The sequence below is a fragment of the Choloepus didactylus genome, chromosome 7 (genome assembly GCF_015220235.1).
Source record: "Choloepus didactylus isolate mChoDid1 chromosome 7, mChoDid1.pri, whole genome shotgun sequence".
NCBI lineage: Eukaryota > Metazoa > Chordata > Mammalia > Pilosa > Megalonychidae > Choloepus > Choloepus didactylus.
The window spans coordinates 143,694,718-143,717,655 of record NC_051313.1 but is presented as its reverse complement, the minus strand read 5'-3'; the positions used below and the strand labels follow the sequence as shown (position 1 = coordinate 143,717,655).

Genomic DNA, 22,938 nt, shown 5'->3' with positions numbered 1-22,938 from the left:
AAAAAGAACAGAGTGGACTCACAATTCCTAAGTTCAAACCTTATTACAAAGCTACAGTAATCAGAACAGTGTGGTACTGGCATAAGGACAGATATACAGAACAATAGAACAGAACTGAGAGATAAGAAATAGACCCCCACATCTATGGTCAGTTGAATTTTTTTGAAAGGTTTTGAGAGGGTGCCAAGTCCACCCAATTGGGGGGAAAATCATCTCTTAAACAAATGGTGCTGGAAAAACTGGATATCCAGATGCAAAAGGATGCAGGTGGACTTATACCCACAAGATACACAAAAATTAGCTCCAAATGGATCAATAACCTTAATATAAGAGCTAAAGCTATAAACATCTTAGAAGAAAATATTGGAGAATATCATCAGGACTTTGTATTAGACAAAAGATTTCTTGGATTTTGCACCAACAGCATGAGCAATTTAAAAAATGGATAAATTGGACTTCATCAAAATTTAAACTTTTGGGCCTCAAAGAACATTATCAAGAAGGTGAAAAGACAACATACAGAATGTGAAAAAAAAAACATGGAAATCACATATTTAGTAAGGGCTTAATATCCAGTAAATATAAAGACCCCATACAACTTAACAAAAAGACAAAATATTAAATAATAGGCAAAGGACATGAATAGACCCTTCTCCAAAGAAGATATGCAAATGGTCAATAAGCACATAAAGAGATGCTGAACCTTATTAGTTGTGAAGGTTGGGTTCATGTGTCAACTTGGCCAGGTGATGGTGCCCAGGTGCCTGGTCAAGCAAGCACTGGCCTAACCGTTACTGCAAGGACATTTGTGGCTGGTTAATAAACCAGAAGGATGGTTTATGAAATCATCAGTCAACTGGCTGCAGCTGTGTCTGGTTACATCAAAGAAGGGCATGTCTTCCACAATAAGAGAATGCAATCAGCTGGATTTAATCCAATCAGTTGAAGACTTTTAAGCGAAACAGATAGAGGACCTTCACTTCTTATTCGGCTGAACAGCAAAGCATTTCCTGAGGTGTTCATCGAAGTTGCCAGTGCATTTCCTGAGGAGTTCATCAAACACGTTCATCGAAGTTGCCAGTTCGCTGCCTGAGGAGTTCATTGAACATCTTCATTGGAGTTGCCAGTCTGCTGCCTGCCCTACAGAATTTGGACTCTGCATACCCACAGTTGCATAAGACACTTTTATAAAATCTTATATTTATAGATATCTCTTGTTGATTCTGTTTCCCTAGAGAACCCTAACTAATATATTAGTCATTAGAAAAATGCAAATCAAAATCATGATATATCATTTCACACTCACTAGAATGGCTATTATTTTTAAAAAACAGACAATAGACAGCCTGTTTAAAGGAACAAGATAGAAATCCAGAAACCATCAGTGAAAATACCCAGACTTTGCACATACCAGCAAAGACTTACAAAAAAATGATCCCCAATATTCTCAAGGAGATAAAGGAAAACACAGAAAAATAACTAAAAGATATCAGGAAAACAATATGAGAATATTGATAAAGAGATAAGACAGTTTTTAAAGGAAATAAAATACTGAGTTGAAGACCACAACTGAAATTAAAAATTCCCTGGAGGTTTGCAATAGCAGACTGAAGGTGGTAAAAGAAATAATCACTGAACTCAAAGACAAGACCATTGAAATGACTGAGACAAAGGAGAAAAAAAAAAGTGAATAGAGCCTAAGAGGCCTGGGGGACACCATCAAGCACATGACTATACATATTCAAGAATCCCAATGAACCCAAAACAGGATCAACTCAATGGGAACCATGCCCAGAAACATAGTGGTCAAACTGCCAAATGCCACGGGCAAGGCAAGGAAAGAGTTCTGAAAACTGCAAGAAAAAAGCAGTAAGTTATGTACAAGAAATACCCACCCCCACCCCCACCCCCAAAAGTGCCAATTTCTCATCAGAAACCATGGAGGCAAGAAGACAGTGGGAAATATATTTAAAGAGTTGAAAGAAAAACAACTGCCAACCAAGAATTTTATATCTAGTAAGACTATCTTTCAAAAATAAGGGAGAAATTAAGACACTCCTAGATGAACAAAAGCTGAAGGATTGCAACATTACCAGACATGCCCTATAAGCAATCCTTCAACTGAAAGAAAAGGACACTAGATGGTGGATCAAAACAGCACAGAGAAATAAAGACCTCCAGTAAAGGTAACCACATGGGAAACTGTAAATATCAATAATATTGTTTTGTGTTTTTTTTTTTTTTTTTTGGTCTTTGGTAAATAGTTATTTATTTATTTTTTATTTTTTTAAATTCAATTTTATTGAGATATATTCACATACCATGCAATCATCCAAAGTGTACAATCAACTGTTCACAGTACCATCATATACTTGTGCATTCATCACCGCAATCTATTTTTTGAACATTTTCCTTGTACCAGAAAAAGTGAAAATAACAATAAAAAAAAAGTAAAAAAGAACACCCAAATCATCCCCCCCACCCTATTTTTCATTTAGTTTTTTGTCCCCATTTTTTCTACTCATCTCTCCAAGGGAGTGCAATCCACAAGGTTTTCACAATCACACTGTCACCCCTTGTAAGCTACATTGCTATACAATCGTCTTCAAGAGTCAAGGCTATTGGGTTGCAGTTTGATAGCTTCAGGTATTTACTTCTAGCTATTCGAATGCATAAAAACCTAAAAAGGGTTATGTGGGGAACTGAGTCTTCAATGTTGCCTGAGGCATTTCTGGGGTGGTGGCTTAGAATGCTGAGCCGCAGGCCTGCACAGAATGCCATGCAGGCCCACCCTGTAAAGATGTGTGTCTTGTGACTACCATTGTCTTAAACCTAGATTGTATTCACCTGATGTAAACCTAGATTGTATACACCTGATGTAAACATAGGTATCTGGTGGGCTCTCCCCCACCTGAGCACCTTTAGCATATACAACTGATCTTCTGAAATAACTAGCTGGAGCAAGGCTGCACTGTCGTCCACTTAGCACGAGATGCAAGTGGACCCCCTGCTCCCTTAATTCTTAGCTTTGTGTCCGTGTCTCATTCCTGCGTCACCCTGTCAGCAATAGGGTTATCTATATAGTGCATAAGAATGCCCACCAGAGCAGTAATATTGTTTTGTATTTTTTATATTAAATTCACTTTTCATTTCTTACAGGTTCTAAAATGCAAATGCATGAAAAGTAATGACAAATCATTTTATCAGTGGGGACTTGGACATATACCATATAAAGATATAATTTGAAACAAGTATAACTAAAAGATAGGGGGACATAAGGGTATAAGAACACTGTATGTGTATGCTACTGAAGTTAATTTGGTATCAAATCAAACATGGTTCTTAGAGATTTAGGATGTTAAATTTAAGTCCCATGGTAAATACAAATAAAATATATGAAATATATGAGAGACAGAGTGAGAGAGAGAAAGGGGCGGGGAAAGATTGAGAGAGAAATGAAAAGGACTTAAAATGGTATTCACACACACACACACAAACACACACACACAAAAACCATGAAAGTAAATATTTATGGAAGAATTAAGGGGAAAAAAGACAAAAGACAAAGACCAAATAGAGCTGATAAATGAATTCAGCAAAGTGGCAGGCTACAAGATCAATATGCAAAAATCAGCAGTGTTTCTATATAATAGTAATAAACAATCTGAAGACAAAAATCAAGAAAAAATTCCACTTGCAATAGCAAACAAAAGAATTGAATACCTAGGAATACATTCAACAATGGATATAAACAACTTCTACATGGAAAACTACAAAACATTGCAAAAGAAATCAAAGAAGATCTTAATAAATGGAAAGATATGCCACATTCATAGATTGGAAGACTAACTATTTTTAAGACGTCAATTCTACAAAAAGTGATTTACAGATTCAACACAATCCTAATCCTAATCAAAATTCCAACAGCCTTCTTTACAGAAATGGAAAAGCCAATCAGCAAATTCCTATGGAAGAGTAAGAGGCCTGAATAGCCAAAACCATCCTGAAAAAGAAGACCAGAGGACTCAAACTTCCCAAATTTAAAACTTATTAAAAAGCTACAGTAATCAAAACAGCATGGCACTGGCACAGGGACAGACTTATAAACCAATGGACTTGAAGAGAGAGTTAAGAAATAAACCCTCACATCTGTGGCCAAATGATTTTTAACAAGGGTGCAGATTCAACTCAATGGGTAAATAACAGTCTCTTCAACAAATGGTGCTGGGAAAACTGGATAGCCATATGCAAAAGAGTAAGGGGAACTCTTACCTCACACAATATACAAAAATTAACTCAAAATGGATCAAAGACCTGAATATTAGAACTAAACCCATAAAACTCTTAGAAGAAAATATAGGGAAGCATCTTTAGGACCTTGTGTTAGGCAATGGTTTCTTAGACTTTACACTAAAAGCCACACACAACAAAGAAAAAGCAGACAAATGGGAGTTCATCAAAATTAAAACTTTTTATTCATCAAAGCGCATCATAATGAAGGTGAAAAGAAAACCTACACAACAAAAGAAAATATTTGGAATCTACGTATCTTATAAGGGTTTAATATTCAGGATATATGAAGAAATCCTATAACTCAACAACAAACAGGCAAAGAACCCAATTTTAAAATGGGCAAAAGACTTGAATAGACATTTCTTCAAAGATAGACAAATGGCCAAAAAACACACGAAAAATTACTCAACATCAACTACCATTAGGAAATGAAAATCAAAACCACAATGAGATACCATTTCAGACCCACTAGAATGGCTACAATTGAAAAAAAAAATTTATGTTGGAGAGGTTGTGAAGAAATAGAAACATTCATTGCTGGTAGAAATGTACAATGGTGCAATGCTGTGGAAGACATTTTGGCAGTTCCTCAGAAAGTTAAGTACACAGTTATCATATGACACAGCAACACCACTTCAAAATATATGTCCAAAAGAATTGAAAGTAGGAACTCAAACAGATATTTGTACACCGATTATCCATAATTTTCAAATGGTAGAAGCAACCCAAGTGTCCATCAACAGACAAGCGTGTAAACAAAAAGTGGTATATAAATGCAATGGAATATTATTCAGTCATAAAAAGGAATGAAGTTCTGATACATACCACAACATGGATGAAGCTTGCAGACATCACATGGAGTGGAACAAGCCAGATAGAAAAGAACAAATGTTGTATATTTAACTTAAATGAAATACATAGAATATGCAAATTCATACAGACAGAAAGTAGAGGCCAGGGGGAACAGGTTGTTATCGCTTAATGGATATAGAGTTTCTGTTTAGGGTGTTGAAAAGTTTTGGTAATGGATGGTGGTGATGGCAATACAACATTGTGAATGTAATTAATGCCAATGAATTTTATACTTGAAGGTAGTTAAAATGGAAAAGTTTATATTATATATATTTTACCACAATAATTTTTTAAGTGTAATCTACAAACTCATATCCCAGAGAAAAGTTCTGTGGTATTTTCAGTTGTGGGGGTGATGGTTTAACTGTGCTAGGAAGAAGTACCTTTTAAATTGAATTAGTGGAAAGAAGACCAAAAGTGGAATAAAGTGGGGTTGAATGGCATTGCTGGCTCTAGTTATAGACCTCAGGGAATCCTCCCAGGTATCAGTCAAGAACACTGTGATGGTTAAGTTCATGTGTCAACTTGGCTAGGTGATGGTGCCCAGGTGTCTCATCAAGCAAGCACTGGCCTAACCATTACTGCAAGGACATTTGTGGCTGGTTTATGAAATCATCAGTCAATTGACCGCATCTGTGACTGACTACATCAACGAAGGGCATGTCTTCCGCAATGAGAGAATTCAAACACTGGATTTAATCCAATCAGTTGAAGACTTTTTAAGAGAGAAGAGAGAGAGCCTTCACTTCTTCAGCTAGCCAGCAAGGCATTTCCTGAGGAGCTCATCGAAGACCTTTATTGGAGTTGCCAGCTCACTGCCTGCCCTACTGAATTTGGACTCGTGCATCCTGCCCTACAGAATTGGGACTCATGCATCCCCACAGTTGTGTGAGACACTTTTATAAATCTTATATTTACAGATATCTCTTGTTGGTTCTGTTTTCCCTGAAGAACTCTAGTTAATACAAACACTCACATTGCATGCCAAGTGGGCACCTACCCAAGGGCAACAATCACATGGGTGAAAGGTGTGCTAGCCATTCAAAGCCACGTCCCAGGAACTTCTCAGAGAAGTGGAGACTGGAGTGGGGAGAAGTTGTTGCAGAAGGTAAAAGGCTGCCACAATGTTGATCCAAGGCAACACAAAGCTAGAAAGCCAAAAGCATGTACAAGTTCACGTGTGGGAGAGGAGAGACAATGGAGTAGAAGGAGAGTAATCCTATAGACAAAGAAGAGGGAAGGGCCATGCACTGAGGGAAGGAAAGGTAAACATTTTTGAAAGAGAGGTGGCCTTAGAGCTGCTTCGTTCTTCACTATTTCCCAATCCTGTGTACAGGTCCTGATGTAACTGTATAACTTCACTTTTCCTTGAAGCACTTGGAACAAGTCTCTTAAATGGGAATGAGAATTTTTAAAAAGTACAACATGTAATGTACATATAATAAAGTACATAAATCTTTAAAAAACCATGCTGCCTGGGGACAAATTTTATCACCTGAAGGACACATTTAAAATGTAAATTCCTCTTCACACTCCAAACAAACAAATCAGAATTCACACTTGAATGTGTATCCCAGGTGGTTTTAACAGAAAACTTTTAGAAATACTGATGTAAAATAGAAAAAAATTGCTAAGAAGGAAATTCCCACCCAAAAAAGAGTCCTAATGGTCATCATGAATTTGGAGTCACCCGCCATCTTTTTAATTATCTATTGTATATAAGGTAGCATCATTGAAATTTTAGAGTTGAAAGGAACCTTTAGAGATGATCAATTCCAATGCTCTAATTATGCAAATGTGAAACCTAGGCCCAGAAATTGAGTGTTTTGCCCAAGTAATATTAAGCAAGTCAGAATTTTAGAACCCATATCCCAGGTCTCCTAATCCCTTCTAGAAGAGTCTTACTACCATAGATCTTGTCTCCTCCTCAAACATTAAAAGACTGACTCCCACCTACTAAAATTAGAATAAATATTTTATTCATGACCTTATGCTGCCACAAATAATGGAACTGAAACCAAATAAAAACTGAATTAACTAAAGAACTGAAAAAGAAAAGGTTTCTCCATGCAATTATAGGCAACCAAGCACTGCTGAAATCAGATGGTCCATCAGGAGAGAGATTTTGGCAGCCTAAAAGCAAAGTATCAATTATTTTCTCTTCTCGAACTGCTCCTGTAAAAGTAACCCCCAACATAATATTCTGAACCTTTACTTAATTATGGTACATGCAGGGTTTTAACCCATGGGCTGCCACATTTTTATTTTCATTTTCAGTCTTTCCACCAAAGGAATGTGTGGGAGATGGCTATTAGAGTCATTTGTTCTGCCTGGGGGCTAATTACCCTATTTGGTTCATTTTTGAAAATATTATGTTACATCCAAAGGCAAAATTGATGGAGGCTTGTTGCAGGTTTGCTTATGTAATTTCATACAGATTAAATTAGTCAATCAAAAATTATGCTAGCTAAAATAGATCTGTTGGTTTTTGAGTCTACAGTAGAAAATTGCTTTTTAAAAAATAATTTGAATGGCATGCTGTTTGAATATGTTTTAGTCACTTCTCTCCAATGTGAGAGTCGAGTTTTAATGCCTTTAAAGGAAAGCTACAAGGAATGAAAGAATCCACAGATACCTACATTGGAAAGAGTGTGTGTCTTCATATAATAAAATATAATAAATAAAATAAAGAAATTATAATAAAAATGCTACAGCATCAGCCTTAAAGAACGGGATAAAAGAAACCCAAGGGGTCAACATGAGAGATGAGGACTATCTGGGATTTCTGGGTGCACAATGAGGAGAAAATAACATCTGTAAAATGGGGATCACCATGTCTATTTCCCATGATTTTATTAGAAAAAAAAATGGGGTAACAAAATTTCCTGACCCAATGCCTGGTATATGGTAAGTGCTCAATAAATATTCAATAAATTTGAGTTCAAGTAGATTAAATATATAAATATATATAACTAAATCTATGCATATATATATACACATGCATGCACATATATAATCTATCTCTCCATCTACAATACATAACCCACTGACAAGTGGGCCACCATTATGGTGCGCTAGCCTTTGGGAAGCTCTGTTGTCTTTATGGTTAGAAATGGCTGATTGGTCCCTGCCTAAGACTATAAGTATTGTGAGAAAGTGTTCCTTACTTCATTTTCTTTATTCCCAGAAATTAGGAATAGAGCAGTTAGAGCAGTGGGTCTCAATTCTGGGTACATATTGGAGCTTCTTCAAAAATACTGATATCCAGGTCCCACCCTCCGAGAGTCTGATTTAATTAGTCCCCGGGTGATTCTAGCGTTCTGCCTTTGTGGAGGACCAGCGAGTTAAATGACAGCTGACAGAAATGCAAAAATAAATTAGTGTATGGTAATGAAGATAAGAGTATTTTCTCTTTTTTACTTTTAATTATGAAAAATCTCAAAATACATAGAAGTGGTAGGGAGAATTATATAATGAAATCCCCATAAACCCATTATCTTTTTATCTAGATTTAATAATTATTCAATTTTACCACATTTGATCCATTATGTACATACATATATACATATATATATACACAAGCATTTGCTGAAAATATTTAAAGTAAACCACACACATTTTGACATTTAACCATTAAATATTTCTACATGTATCTAAAAATAATTTTCATAACCATAGTATCAATGCCACACTTAGAAAATTAACAATACTTATTTCATATCTTCTAATACCCTGTCCATATTCAAATTTCCTTCATTGTCCCAAGAGTGTCTTTGGGGAATATATTTTTGTTGGTTGTTAACATTTGTTAGTGAGGAAATTTTAAAAGATAAAAGATAAAAAATGGAAGAATGACTATAAATCCCAATATTTTCATGAAAATATCCCATTAACCATGGCCTAGATCTAAAGATAGAATCAAATAAATTCACTCTACCATCGAAAAAGAAAATCTAAATGAAATAATCTTACTACTCCAGAGAGAAATTTTAAAAAGCAAATAAATCTGGGTGAAGGGTATATGGGACCTCTCTATACTATTCTTGCAACTTCCTATCAATTAAATCTGAAATCCTGACTCGTATCTTATAAGTCTTGTCTTGTCATCTCATTGGTACCTTACAAATATGTTATAGAGGAATCCACTTTCTCGGCAGGGTATTTTTTTTTCTTTTTTAAATTATAACATCTGAAAGGCTTTTGTGAGAAATAAATTAGTCACCCTATGTAAAGTACTGGGAACAATGCCTGATGCATAGTGCTGTAGAAATGTTACCTATTATTCTAAGTCTGAGGATAAGGTCTTAAGTTTAACATGTATAAGAACCCCCCAGGGTGGTTGTGGTAAATTATACATTCTAGGGCTCCCGTATCAGGGATTATGAAACAGGAGGCCTGAGTTGGAACCAAGGAACCTGCATTTTAATTAGTGCCTCAGGTATTCTGAGAGAGATTGATGGACCATGATTAAACAAGCAGCGATGCTGGGTTTCATCTGAGGAACACCACAGATAATCGCAAAAGAGTCTTGGTGTGCCATAAAAACCAAAATGGAGAGAATGAGGGAAGTAAACCTCAGACACATGACAAACAATTTTTAAGGTCTGCTATGTTTATACTGAAAGCAGTGGGTGGGGACAAAGACAAAATAGACATAATTCTGTCTGTATGTAAACATGTGGTAATCCCTGCTCTTAAAGACTGCTACTCCACAGGGGGCCCAAGAAACACTTGAAAATGTAAGTAACCCTAGCAGAGTAACGCTGCAATAAAAAAATAATCATGTAAAAGATAAATTTCTACTCTTCTAATAGCCTACATTGAGTTCTTCCTTTTGAGACTTCTTTTGAAAAAAATGTGATTCTTTGTCCTCTGAGTGTCTTCTAACTAAGCCAGATTTTGAAAAACATAATATTGCAGAATCTATGCTTTTTAAACCTCTGTTCATATGAAAATTGCAATGAACTAGAGTACACAATCTCTTCTTAGAGCTTTCTTCAAAATTCAGTGATAGAAGTAGATTTGTATTTGGTTGATTAAACATATATAGGTGTGGATATTTACATATATAAATACAATTTTTCACCTTTTTTTCTTTTGGTAATTAATGAGATATTTTATAGGAAATGTACCCTATTTCTTCAGAGAGAATGCTAAACAGAGAAGACTCAAGGAAATAGCACAATATTGAGTAATCCAAATGGGAAGCTGTGCACAGATCTCCATTTTAAATGGAAGAAATAAACCAAAATAAAAACTAAATGGAAACCATGCCCTTTAAAGCAATATTATTGCCAAGTGTTACATAAAGTTCCTCAGAAATTACTCAGAAGCTACTGGTTTCCACTGAGCACTGTTGGTCATTGCCCTAATTATCTCTGGTTTCTAGATCATAACCCTGATTCTGTCACCAAATCATGGGGTGACCTTGGGATACTTTCTTGTAAATACCTCAGTTTACCCATTTATAAAATGGGCATAGTAATCTTGACACCTTCTTCGTTCACTAAGGTATTTCAAAGATTAATGAGTCACTAAAGCTTTGAGTTGTTCTGATCAAAGGCACTGTATAACTACAAAGAATTGTCATTATTTACCAGTAGCTCCTTTTTACTGTACCACTAATGAGCACTGTGGTCAGCAATAACTTATAAGAGCAAAAAAATAAGAGGTAAAAGTTAAGGCTGTTTCTATCCATACTTAGAAATAATTCTCATTAATATTAATTGGTGTTATGTAGACATATTGAAAATGAGACTTCCTGCAGGGTGATGGTTCTTGTTGGAAAAGTTTCAGTAAAACTACCCAACATGCGGGTAGAGAGGACTGAGCATATAGTGCATTTTCCTTGCATTTGCGCAAATTTTATAAAGAACTCACATTTCAACAGAATTGGCAGACAGAACACAGCATCAAAAACACTCACATTAGGATTATCATCTCAAATACCTCTTTTTTCTCATTTTAATGATCCTTAAGCAATTTCACTGACAAACCTCACTCATGAGCACACATACACTTACAATTTTCACCTCACTTTTCTTTGAGAGTGAAAGTAATCCAAATTTTTATTTAGAGAAGTTAAAAGTTTAATTGTTGATTTGCTGGAAATTTTCAACAAACTATATACATTTATTTTCTGTTCCCTCTCAAGCAATCTTCTATTGCACCATGAAATATTCCGGCACGTTAAATACTCAAAGTGAACAATGTAATAGCAAAAATGGTACACATTCAGTACACTTTTGAAAAGACTTCATCCGTTCCAAATTGATAAATGCCACAGAATCACTGCAGTGCAAATCAGATTTCAAACAACGGAAGAAAAGTTTATAAATATTAGAAATAAAACAAGCAGTTTTATTTTACTTTGTCCCTCCTAAAAGTGCATGTCAAGATCTTCTCCCAAGAATATTGAGAAGCATTTGGGGTCTCTGATAAGCAAGAAGGAGTACAACTTCTCAGAAGCCTTAGCAGCCCCGTCTCGGAGCTGTGGACTGTCTCAGCCTCGGGCCTCCTTCACATCCAAAGCTCTATCCTAAAATAAACGAAGCTCTCAGCAACTAGAAGCACTTCAGCTGAAATGTTTGTGAAATAAGTACATCCTTCAGTACTCAAGGTAAATGAATTTTTCATGAGCTAAGGCCTATGTAAAAAGTTTTCATAAAAATCTGGTTTTTAAGGAATAGCAACAACAAAAGTGCCTTCATGACAATATAGAGACTTGTTGTTCACTTGGTTTAGTCTTAACCTATGAAAACTCTCATTGGTTTTGTGATCTTATAAAGATATAAATTGAGAGGTGAATGCTTCATATTTTTTTGCAACTAAAAAGGCATGATTGATTCATCTAGTGGGCTACATATAAAATGCTTCTTCAATAAATATCTAATTGGCTAATAATGAGCTCCAAAGGCTTGGTGCTGGATAGAAAGACAAACGAAAGGACAAAGCTCCTAAACTCAAGGAGCATAGAACATGAGGAAGGAGATATGACATTTACAAAGAACACAAGATAAGGTGTGAAAAGAGAAGAGCCAGAGATCAGGTTCCTGAAAAAAACTAATAGTAGTATATAACCATCTAGGAATTATGGGAAAGGCATGTCAGAAATGTTTTAAAATACAGTATGTAAATTTGGGAAATTTTTTAAGGTTGGGAAAGATAACTAAGGTATGAACTCAACAGCAGGTGATGTATGGAAGCTAGTCAAATCTTTTAACGCTCTGTACTTTAAAAAAATTTTAAAAATAACTCATGTAATTTATTTTTTCTTGGACACCATTTTTCCAGCTTTAACTGCTAGGAATGCCATGGACTCTTTGGGCCACATGTCTCAACTTTGTTGTTTTCAGTTTTACCAGATACAAGATGAAAAAATGCTATCACTGACCCCATAAAATATGTTCATCCATATTTTACTACAGAATAACTGACAGCCTGTCAAAATTTCTTAATCTGGCCTAGAATGTCACTCCCTCTGATACTTAAAGTACCAGATGAATGATAGACATTTTTACATTAAAAAGTTATATTCTTAACTCTCTCTGCCCTCCAGCCCCTGGGATGTGAATTCTCTGAAGGAGGGCCACCACTTGAGCTGAGCTCTGCAGCCCCTTTCTTTGGGGGAAGATACACCCTTTAGGGAATTATCTCCTTCACTTGACTCCTTACTTTGTCTCTCAGACCAATCTTAACTCCACCCTTGCCTGGGTCAGTGCTGACAATGGCAAATATCTGAGACTTTCTCTAATGAGCTACTTAGAATAGTTTTAAAAAAGAAAAAAAGTCATATTCTTTTAATACTGTGTACTGCCACTAGTAATGTAGATAACGGCTAAGACTGTCTAGGTTTGATTCCTGATTCAGCAACTTATTACCTGTAGAGACTTTCCGAAGTTACTTAGCTTTCCTGTGCCTCAGTTTCCTATTCTATAAAATGGAAATAATGTTATTCTCTTATGGGAGTTATGAGGTTAAATTATGCAAAGTGCTTAGAATAGTGTCAGTAGGTATGCAATGAATGTTAGCTATGATATTATTAAAGGGACTTTTTCTTTATTCTAGGACAGTTAAATATTTTTTAAAGTAATTTATGGCATATTCCTGAAAGCACCAAATCATAATACTCCACATAATGATATCAGAAATGTATAGGAGAAAACTATTAGAGAAAGTTTATACGGCAATCACATCCATGATAATTTTGCCCTCCTAGTTATCTGCAGCATTCACTCATTCATTCATCCATTCATTCATTCAACAAACATTTAATAAGGGTCAACTTTATGTTTTATACCGGGTCCTGTGCTTGGTGTTGAAGATAAAGAGATATGGCACTTTTTCTAAAGGAGCTTATAGAACATCACATGAGTATCTTGACTATATTATTGAAGTACTATTGTATTTGCTTAATATCAAATATGGGAGTTCCTTTTTCTTGACAACTATACAGTATTCTCATATCTGTTTTGTTAGAGCACAAGTTTTTTTCAGTTTGAGGTGCATAAATCCATTGCTAACGTTAACTGAGGGCTGAGGTTTTGTTAGTCAGAGAAGAGGGTGAAATTTTTCAATCATTTGTCAAACTAATTTTGTTGTTTTGTTTTAAAACTATATGTAATAAAATCATATTAAGTGTGGTATTTTCAATATGGTGAAACTACAGAAAAAGTAGCATGTTTTGTTCTAAAAGTAGCATGTTTGCTCTCATCCACATCTTTGTTTCAGAAAGGTTGACTTGGTCTACTAAGGTAAGAAGTTTTCTGCCCAAAATGGCTAATTGAGAGCCATTTGAGCTTTCCGTGGACTCTGAGGAAGTGTTCTGATGGCTGTTAGTGGTACGCCATATAAAAAGGAAAGGAAAAGGTTAAGGATAAATCAGCAATCACTCTACACTATAATGTTAAATACAGTATTTTTAGAATAGGATAAGGATAAAGGTGAATAGGACATGAAAATGTACCAAAGATTATTCAGTTCACCATTTTGTCTTGTCCTACAGATGGTTCTATAAGCACATATAAACCTATACTCCAAATTGTGACAACACAGGTTCTTCCCCCTGCTAAGACCAATTCCATGCAGAAGTAGGCTAGCTTCCTGTTCTGGCACATGTGCTGTTTTTAGGTTCCTTGACTTCCATGAAAGAACATGAACCACACCCTACAGCTCACCTGAGCACCTAAGGAGATGCCCCAATCAGAAATAAAGAAATTTCTGCCCTTCAGATTCTGGCCCAAAAATGTAATCTCAAACTCTCTTACACTCTATGTATACCAAATTTTCAGTTATTTGGTGGGGAATAATCAGTGCATCCATTCTCTAGACCTAGACAATGTTATCCCTGGAGCATAGCTGGCCACTAGAGATGCACCTTGGACCATATTTATTATTTTGCCTGATTGTAGAATTATAATGACCTCAGTTGCTTGGTTATTGGCTTCAATATCTCCTACTATTGGAAAGGAGGGAAAGAAGGAGTGAGAATATTTCATGTTCCAATAGTAACTAAAAATATTATCAGTAACATTAAAAATGGTATGTAAAATAAAACCTTGGGGGGTGAGTAGAAGTTAATAGCAGTGATTTCATTTTACAAATAAAACAAAAAACCTTTTCACTTAGAGGTGCTTATAAAATACTAACCAACCTTAAGTAAATAAACAATTGTGACTGCAGTAAAGATTTTCAGAGCAAATATTATATCACTAAAATCTGTTTATTCTAGATGTTAGCCTGCTTCTCACTGAATTCCAGACAACTTTAGCAAAAAATGCCTCCATCTAGGCCCTTTGTTTCCTGAGTATTCTGGTAAGTTCAAAAGTTATGCCAAGTAGCTATTGAAGAATTAAAAAGTAAATAAATATCAATGGAGGCTAAAAAAGGAAATATTTTGGGTTCTGTACATTAGACTGTAAATTTTCCTGCATAGATCTGACCAAGTGTTAAAACCAAAAGGGAGTCCAATAGTCTTTTAATTTGTAAAATTATATTACTACCCTGCAGAGTCTTCTTTCACATTTTATAATATGGCACTTTTCTGGCCTACTTCAGAAAAGGCACTGAATGTGAAAGAAACTTGCAAACTAAAAAGCATGACAATGTCATTATTTATTTTCTTCAATTAACATGTAGAAAATCATGATTTTTTAAATCATGAAATAAAGTTTAGGCTGTTGATCTCTTTCTCTTTATAGCTTTACTCATTATTTTCCAATGTAATGTAATATTTAAGGAATGATAGATGAGCTACCATATTGGTTAAGGAGAGAAAAAAATAGAAGTTTAGTTCACGTAAAAATCCCCAGTGGTTGTTAAAAATTTATTTCCCTTCAAAAACTTTCTTATACTAACTACCAAGTAGAATGTAAGTTTCTGGCATACTAGTTAATCTGTTAGGGTATTTTGTGAGATCCATCTTTTATTTATGGAGATTTTATTATGGGTTTTACCTTTTTACATTTTCTCTCATATTCAAAAATCAGGTTTCACGTTTGACTTTCACTCATACATAATGCCAGACTTGATTCATGCCCATTGCCAAATGTCAGGCAGTTATAAAGAATTTTAAGAAGTAGAGCTAGTTGTCAATATACACTGGTTTGCTTTTTAGAATGTTTTGGGAACACTCTTGTTTCAGGTTAATATGTTTATTCCACCACTACCCTAAATGCTATATTCCAAAAATCAAGACAAAAACTCAAAATAATTTTCCTTGGTGCATACACACACACACACACACACACACACACACACACACACTGCTTAAATCATGGTTCTTGATTGAATAAGCTAAGAGTATGGACTGTTCACAATTAAAATTTGGAGTAAAACCTAGTTATCTGCAACTGATTAGGAACAGGTACAAAATATACAATAGATACTAGGAAATTTCCAGGAAAACACTTCCTCCATGTAGCCAAAAAGCAAAATGAAATTATTTCTAATTCAGTGCTTATTTTGAAAACCAATGTGTTATTGTTTCCCTGGATTTCCTCTGTGATTAACTTGTAAAACTACGCACTTAATTAGTTTTATTTTGCATTGTATAATTCTCAGACCTATGTCATTTCCTAATGTCTTTCTTACAAGCTTTCCAATGTCAATGGATATTTCTAAAGCAGGTTTATATACTTTTATATACTTAATAAATGCCCTATGATAACGATAAAAATAATAAAAAATAATATTTCAGCATTTTCATGACCCTTGAAGTATGATCTTCTCCATTGACCCAGAGTGTTGCCTCCCCCACAATGCACCACAGCTCAGTTCATTTTGTCCCCCACAGTCTTATCATTCTCTCGGATCCCCAGCTGTCTCGATTGTCTCAGACTGTAAACTTCAGCTATACCATCTTTCCAAGATGGTTCCAGAACCAGACTATTCCATGTGGATACTTCCCGTGGACTAAAAAGTGATCACCTTGTTGACCAGATTTCATGGGCTCTTAGATCCTACCTCGTCACAAACATCAGCCAACTGCAAAGTGCTGCTCCTCTGGGGACTTCTGACAGTCCTCAAGGGACTGCTTACCTATGCCTTCATGTTAGTCCTGGTTGCTACGCCCTACCATTTCAGGTGTGATTATGTCCCTGCTGATCTCAACATCACCTCTGCTAAAAAAAGTGTACGTCCCACAAGTGTTTTTCTCATCAGTATCACATCATGTGCTTGGGAAGTACATGGTGTCATTCCCAGTGGCTTCTATAAGCCCAACCCACTCCCCCCTACCCCCGCACACACACACACACACACACACACACACACAAACACAACTACACACAATGTTCTTGCAAAGTGAGAAGACAAACTCTTTGTCTCTACTTGCTCTACTCAGGAGAGAAAAGAGAGTCCCACTGCAGTTATGCTTGGGGCCCAGAAATGTCACAAAGTAAGAAGAGCATTCTTTTACTTTGCACACAAGGGTTTTTTCTTGTTTCTTACTTTCTCCAAGATGCTCATCAACTGTCAGTATCTCTAGGTCTGATGCATTTTGATATAGTAATTGCTCTAGAAGATAATTCCTAGCCCAGCCCCCACGGCAACTTCTTAGCAAGGTGCCCCATCTCTTCTCCTTGCAATCTGGCTTCTATTGTCATCCCACATTCCATCACCACAAGACCATATAATGTTGGGACAAGAAGCAATCACCCACTCTCCCCCATATAGATCAGTGATTATAGATTAGTTTAGGAGGAGGGGCTTAACCAACACCCCAGCTAGGACCCCCTCCATTCAGTGCCGCTCCTTTTCAATACCTTGTATTTTATAAATATCAGTGTAGCATTACAAGAGCAATAGAAAGTAAGAATAGCCAACAGTCTCAACAAAGATACACAATGACTCACAAGAAAAGGAAAATATTAACTGTCGGTAGGAACATGTTGGAAGTAACTTAGTTATTTTAGGTTATTTGTTTTTCTTATTCCTTTGTTTCGTTTTGTTTGAAATTTTTTTATTGTTTGTTTTTTAATTTTTTGATAAATAAAGTTTAAAAAAGTCAAAAAAAATTGTCAAGTGCTTGAACACATCCAATTAATGCTTACCACAAACAAAAGAAGTTCAAATTCACATAACTCATAAATATAAGAACCAAAGACAAAACCTACACCCTCTAATACCAAACACATCCAATTAATGCTTACCACAAACAAAAGAAGTTCAAATTCACATAACTCATAAATATAAGAACCAAAGACAAAACCTACATCCTCTAATACCAAATCTGAGGCTCTCTTCTGTGCACATCACGCTGCCTTGGGTGTTCCCAGAACTTCCTGACACCACGAACCATTGCAATGAACCACGACAACCTTTGTGCTGCTTTGGGCCTCCTGCCATTTCATGAGCACCTACCTTGAACTAGATTCTCTGTGATTGACTCATGTCATCCTCTAACAGCGTAATGGTACAGATAGCATTTCTTCTGATTTATGGATGAAGAAACCAAGATCAGGGAAGGTAAGTGACTTGCCCACGGTCCAACATATTTTAAGTGTCAAAGCCAGGGCTCAAGCACAGGTCTAATGGCAACACTCAATCTCCTTCCTCCGTGAAGTTCTCTGCTTGCCCCTTCATCAGCACTTGACTTCTCTCTCAGTTATTTATTCAGTCAGTTGAGGTCACATCTTATGTAATTTAAGATACACAGATTAGGAAATAGTGAGGATCATATTTCATTGTTAGAAGGGAACAGTGGCCACATTTGTGAAACAATTAAATTCTCTTGAATGTTTTTATACTCTTTCCTAATACTGACACGTGGCAAAAATTCAGACTTGATTTCAACTCTTATCAGGCTCCCGGACACTGTGCTGATCACTTGCAGGTAAGCCTCCGATCAAATCAGCAGGTGAGCATTCTGCTTCTCGGCTTAGCTTTTACAGAATGAGGATATAAAAAACACCAGCCCCATAATCTTCAAGGGATCCATCTACCTGTTCCTGAAAATGAAAATGTATCATGGAGTAAGTTGAAATAGACATAATGGCACTATATGGAACAAATAACAAGTGGAAATGCTGAACTGTTCATGTATCAGAATATACTCTGAAAAATACTGTTAAAAAGAATGTAGTATACAAAGGCAGAGCCATCCATCCATTTCCACTTCAGCATCCTTTCAGAGCCCTGAGAAAGGCACTGACACTATTAATACTTCGATGGAGAGGTGTCACCCAACTCACGGAATCTGCTACCTTAGGAGCCGTATTCATTTCTTGTCGCTGCTGTATGAAATCACACCAAGTCGGTGGCTTAAAATAACAGAAATTTCTCGTCTCCCGGTTCTGGCAGCCAGAAGCCCCAAATCAAGGCACTGATGGGGTTGTTTCCTTCTGAAGGCTCTGAGGGAGGAGCTGCTCCCTGCTTCTCTCTTAGCTACAGCCAGCAATCCTTGGCAGTCCTTGGCTTAGAGACGCACACTCCTCTCCCTGCTCCTGTCTTCACCTGGCCTGCCCCTTTGTGTTTGTCTCTGTGCCTCCATTCTCTTACAAGGATGCCTGCCACTGGATTTAGGGCCCTCCCTAAATCTAGGATGAGCTCATCTGGAGACCCTCAAATCAACTATATCTACAAAGACCCTATTTCCAAATAAGGTCACAATTGCTGCACCAGGGGTTAGGATTTGGACATACCTTCCAGGGGGACACAGCTCAACCCTCGATAGGAGGCATCCTGGGGGCTGTGATAGGAAAGACCGCACTTGCTCACTGGGGTCACTTATTGGGAGTGCTCAAAATAGACGAAAACTTCACATGCCCAGGATATTCCAAGAAGAACAAATGGAAGAAATAAAACCCTATTATGAAATGTCCACGACCTAAATTAGGGAATATCCCCACACCACCAAATAAGCTATTCCTCTCACTTCTGAAGTTAGAAATACTATTTGCCCTTGAAAGCTCTTATTATAAAAGACATCACTGAGAAGAGTCTTTTTTACCTGGTGATCTTGTTTTCCTCTTTAGTCTGAATCACCTTACCTTTCGCAAACACACATACACACAAACCTGGAGCTGGACCCATGGCATTCATGTATTTTTATTTGAGATAAAGTGACTACATAGAAGAAACCCTTTCCCTCTCTTTGGTGGAGGTTAAGCACATAATGCCATGTTACATAAAAATAGAAACTACAGATGCAGGAAATAGATAATGTTTCTTGAAAGTCAAGAAAATCATGGGCTAGGAGTCACAACAGCTAAGATGTAGTAAGTTCCTTGCATGGTAACTTCACAAATACCAGACTCTTCACTTGCAAACAGGTCTGAGTCATTTCTAATTTCTTTATTTTAGCCAAGAATGCTTATGCTGGTTTCAGGATTTATTATAGATATTTCATAAAATTCTAGAAAGTAGTACTTTAATACAAAATCAACCCAGACAAAGGAAAACTAAATTGTGAAAGGACCAGGATTGATTTGGCTTCAAATTCTGCATTGTAAAACATGCCATGAAAAATAAAGGGGAAGACCCAGGCAAGTCAAGAACCACAGGTTTTAGGGAAGGGCGAGTTCTTGAGTGAAATCACTGAACAACGTGTAGGGCTGACATTTCACCATGAGACTTAAAAAAGAGAGTATCTTACATTTCTTAATATAGTTTTAATGCTGACCTGTTTTAATGAAGAGCTACCAAGCAGGACTATGTCTTTCTGAGCATATCTTTCAAAGTCCTCAGTGTAAGGAGGGAAGGTTTCTTCAGTCTCTTTGTGGCATTCATGACTCTCATCGGAACTCATCGGCGCTTCACAATCCAAAGTCCTTGATGTTCTTGTCTATTTATCACAAGACAATAACATGAAATTCCACTTGCTCTTTGTGGCTTTAACACTAATTACACGCACAGTAGACCAACCTTTTTCTTTTTCTTGTATGAGCTAATGTTAGTTTTCTCATAATCATATTTTAGTGAATTACTTTCTGTTTAATGCACTGGGAAATCCCTAGAGCCTAGAACAAGTTGAAAGGTTAAAAAACAAAACAAAACAAAACAAAAAACCTCTTCTTAATCCTGTGATGTTTACAAAGCAAGCCAAGTACAGCTGTTCATTAAAACCTTTTTCCCACTAACCCAATGTATCCTTAAGTCTGGATCCTGTGCTTTTCCTGCATTAATATTACATGTTGCTTACTTCAACAACTTACCACATACTTGCTGTTCTGCTGAAACCAGCTTGGGAGATAAACAGTTTAGGAGAAGCCAGAGCTACTCATTTTCCCAAGTTAGGGTCCCTGAGAATAGTAATCGAGTTCTGCACATACAGAAGCACTTTATTTGGTCTGCCTTGTTATCTTCATAGAAACGCCACTGCAAATATAAATAGTATGTGTGATTTGCTTTTCTCTATATCATCCGAAAACAGCATCACCTACAAAATGTATCTATTCATCTAGTGAGATGCACCCCATAAATATAAAATAATCCTCTCACTTCCAATCTCCACAAAATGCTGGAAAGTGAAATATGGACTTTTTCATGCTTTCTGTGCTAGAATTTTAACAAGAAGCTTGACAAGTTAACCAATGGATAAGGGCTTTTTTGAAGAAGGAGGAAAAGGTGGTGGGTACTGGAAAGAGCGTGGAGCTGGGGTAGCCTGAGATCTGAGCTGGGCTTCCTTCTTTGTTCACTGATACACTGTATTTTCTTACATAGTCTTTAAACTTTATGGGTCTCAGTTCAAAACGCTACGAGACTTTTGCAATCCCATAAAGGTTTTCTGAAGACCTACTAGGTGCTTACTATTAACATGTACCTTGGAAGGCTTCAAGGGAACCCAGTAGCAAATATCGTCAGAATGGTACAGACGTAATAGGTATAAATGTGCATTATTCATTGTCTAGCACAAAATGTACTCAATATATTTTTGCTAACTCAGAAATGAGACTAAACATATAGAGGCCTGACTGATTTCAACATAATCATTCAAAATTCAGAACTCATCAAAATCACATAGCTGGCATGAAAAATGAGTTTGCTTTGTTTATAAAAACAAAAAGAAAGAAAAGGTTGGCTGCACAAACTGAAAGCACAAAAAAGAAGAGAGGTGAACTCAGTTAGGAAAAAGTTCTCTTTGGGTATATTCTGTAAATGAGGATAAACATAGGGCCTGACCTTCAGGTTTGTTGTGAGGTCTCAATAAGTTAAGTATTTAGTTTAATAAGTTAATACTTAACTTATTTAGATCAGTGTTTGGAACAGTTCCAGTTACCAAGTAAGCACTCAATAAATATTTAGCTGTTATTAATATTTTCATCATCTTCATTATTCTAGGTATAAGCTTTCAAGTCTGCTCCATAATAATAATAACAGCTTAACAATTAATGAACACTTACTTGATGCCAGGCTCTGCTTTATATATTTTCCATGTAATAATTAAACATCATAACTACTACACATAGCAGTCATTATATATGTCCATTTGGCAGAATGGCAAAGAAAGGTTAAGAATTTCTTATTTAAAAAGCCTAACATTTAATCTTAGGAATCTTCATGCTAAAGTAGAAAGATAGCATACTACTTGTCTTCTATCACCCCAAAGCATTTATTTAAAAGCAAAGATACAGTATTTAAAAGGACTAACAAATAGTCTTATAAATTAGTGATCCCAAAATGCCACTGTGGGATTCTGCAATAAGTGAGCTAAATCATTTTTGCTATTTTGAGTTTTAAATCCTAAGCAATTATAGGAACTCTGGCAATAATTACTTTTCCCCAAGATTTTAGCAACAATTTAAATATTTGCAACCATCAAAAACACACATATGTCATCAGTGCTTGATTATATTTAGAAAAGACAGGTTAGTATTTGCAAGAAATCACATCTACCAATTTACAACTAATGTTAATATAAAAGATGGAAAATAATTGGTCTTTTACCTTGGGGTTCTTCTCGTCCAGTCTCATCAAGCAGCTTCATTAACTGATTATAGAGAATTCTATCATCAACTTGTAAAGGTGCTAAAAGAACATATTTATGATAACTTTCACATCAGTTAATTCATAGATAGGCAAATTTAATTACAAAAAAAATTATCAATCCTCGTGGCTATTTAGTTCTATCATACGCCATATGCACAAAGTCTACTCAATATGCTACCCTGCTATGAAAAAAAAAACCCTTTGAAAATCAATGATAATTGAAGAATGACTTTTAAATGTATATTGGAGGGAATGCATAATAGTATACTTCTTCTTCAACAAAAAAGAATCTTATATTCAATGACTTGTGACATCTACTACACAAGAATCATTTCAGAACAAGCCATAATGATTCGTCAAATCACT

The 22,938-nt window shown here is 36.0% G+C and overlaps 1 protein-coding gene across 1 annotated transcript in view; it reads right to left on the bottom strand.

Moving 5' to 3' along the window:
* OFCC1 (orofacial cleft 1 candidate 1) overlaps positions 1 to 22,938 on the bottom strand; it is a 332,335-nt gene that overhangs the window by 282,685 nt on the left and 26,712 nt on the right. Inside the window, 3 exon segments of the mRNA XM_037844751.1 lie at positions 20,267 to 20,428; positions 20,653 to 20,657; positions 22,531 to 22,599. Of these exon segments, the coding sequence (XP_037700679.1) occupies positions 20,267 to 20,428; positions 20,653 to 20,657; positions 22,531 to 22,599 (236 nt within the window).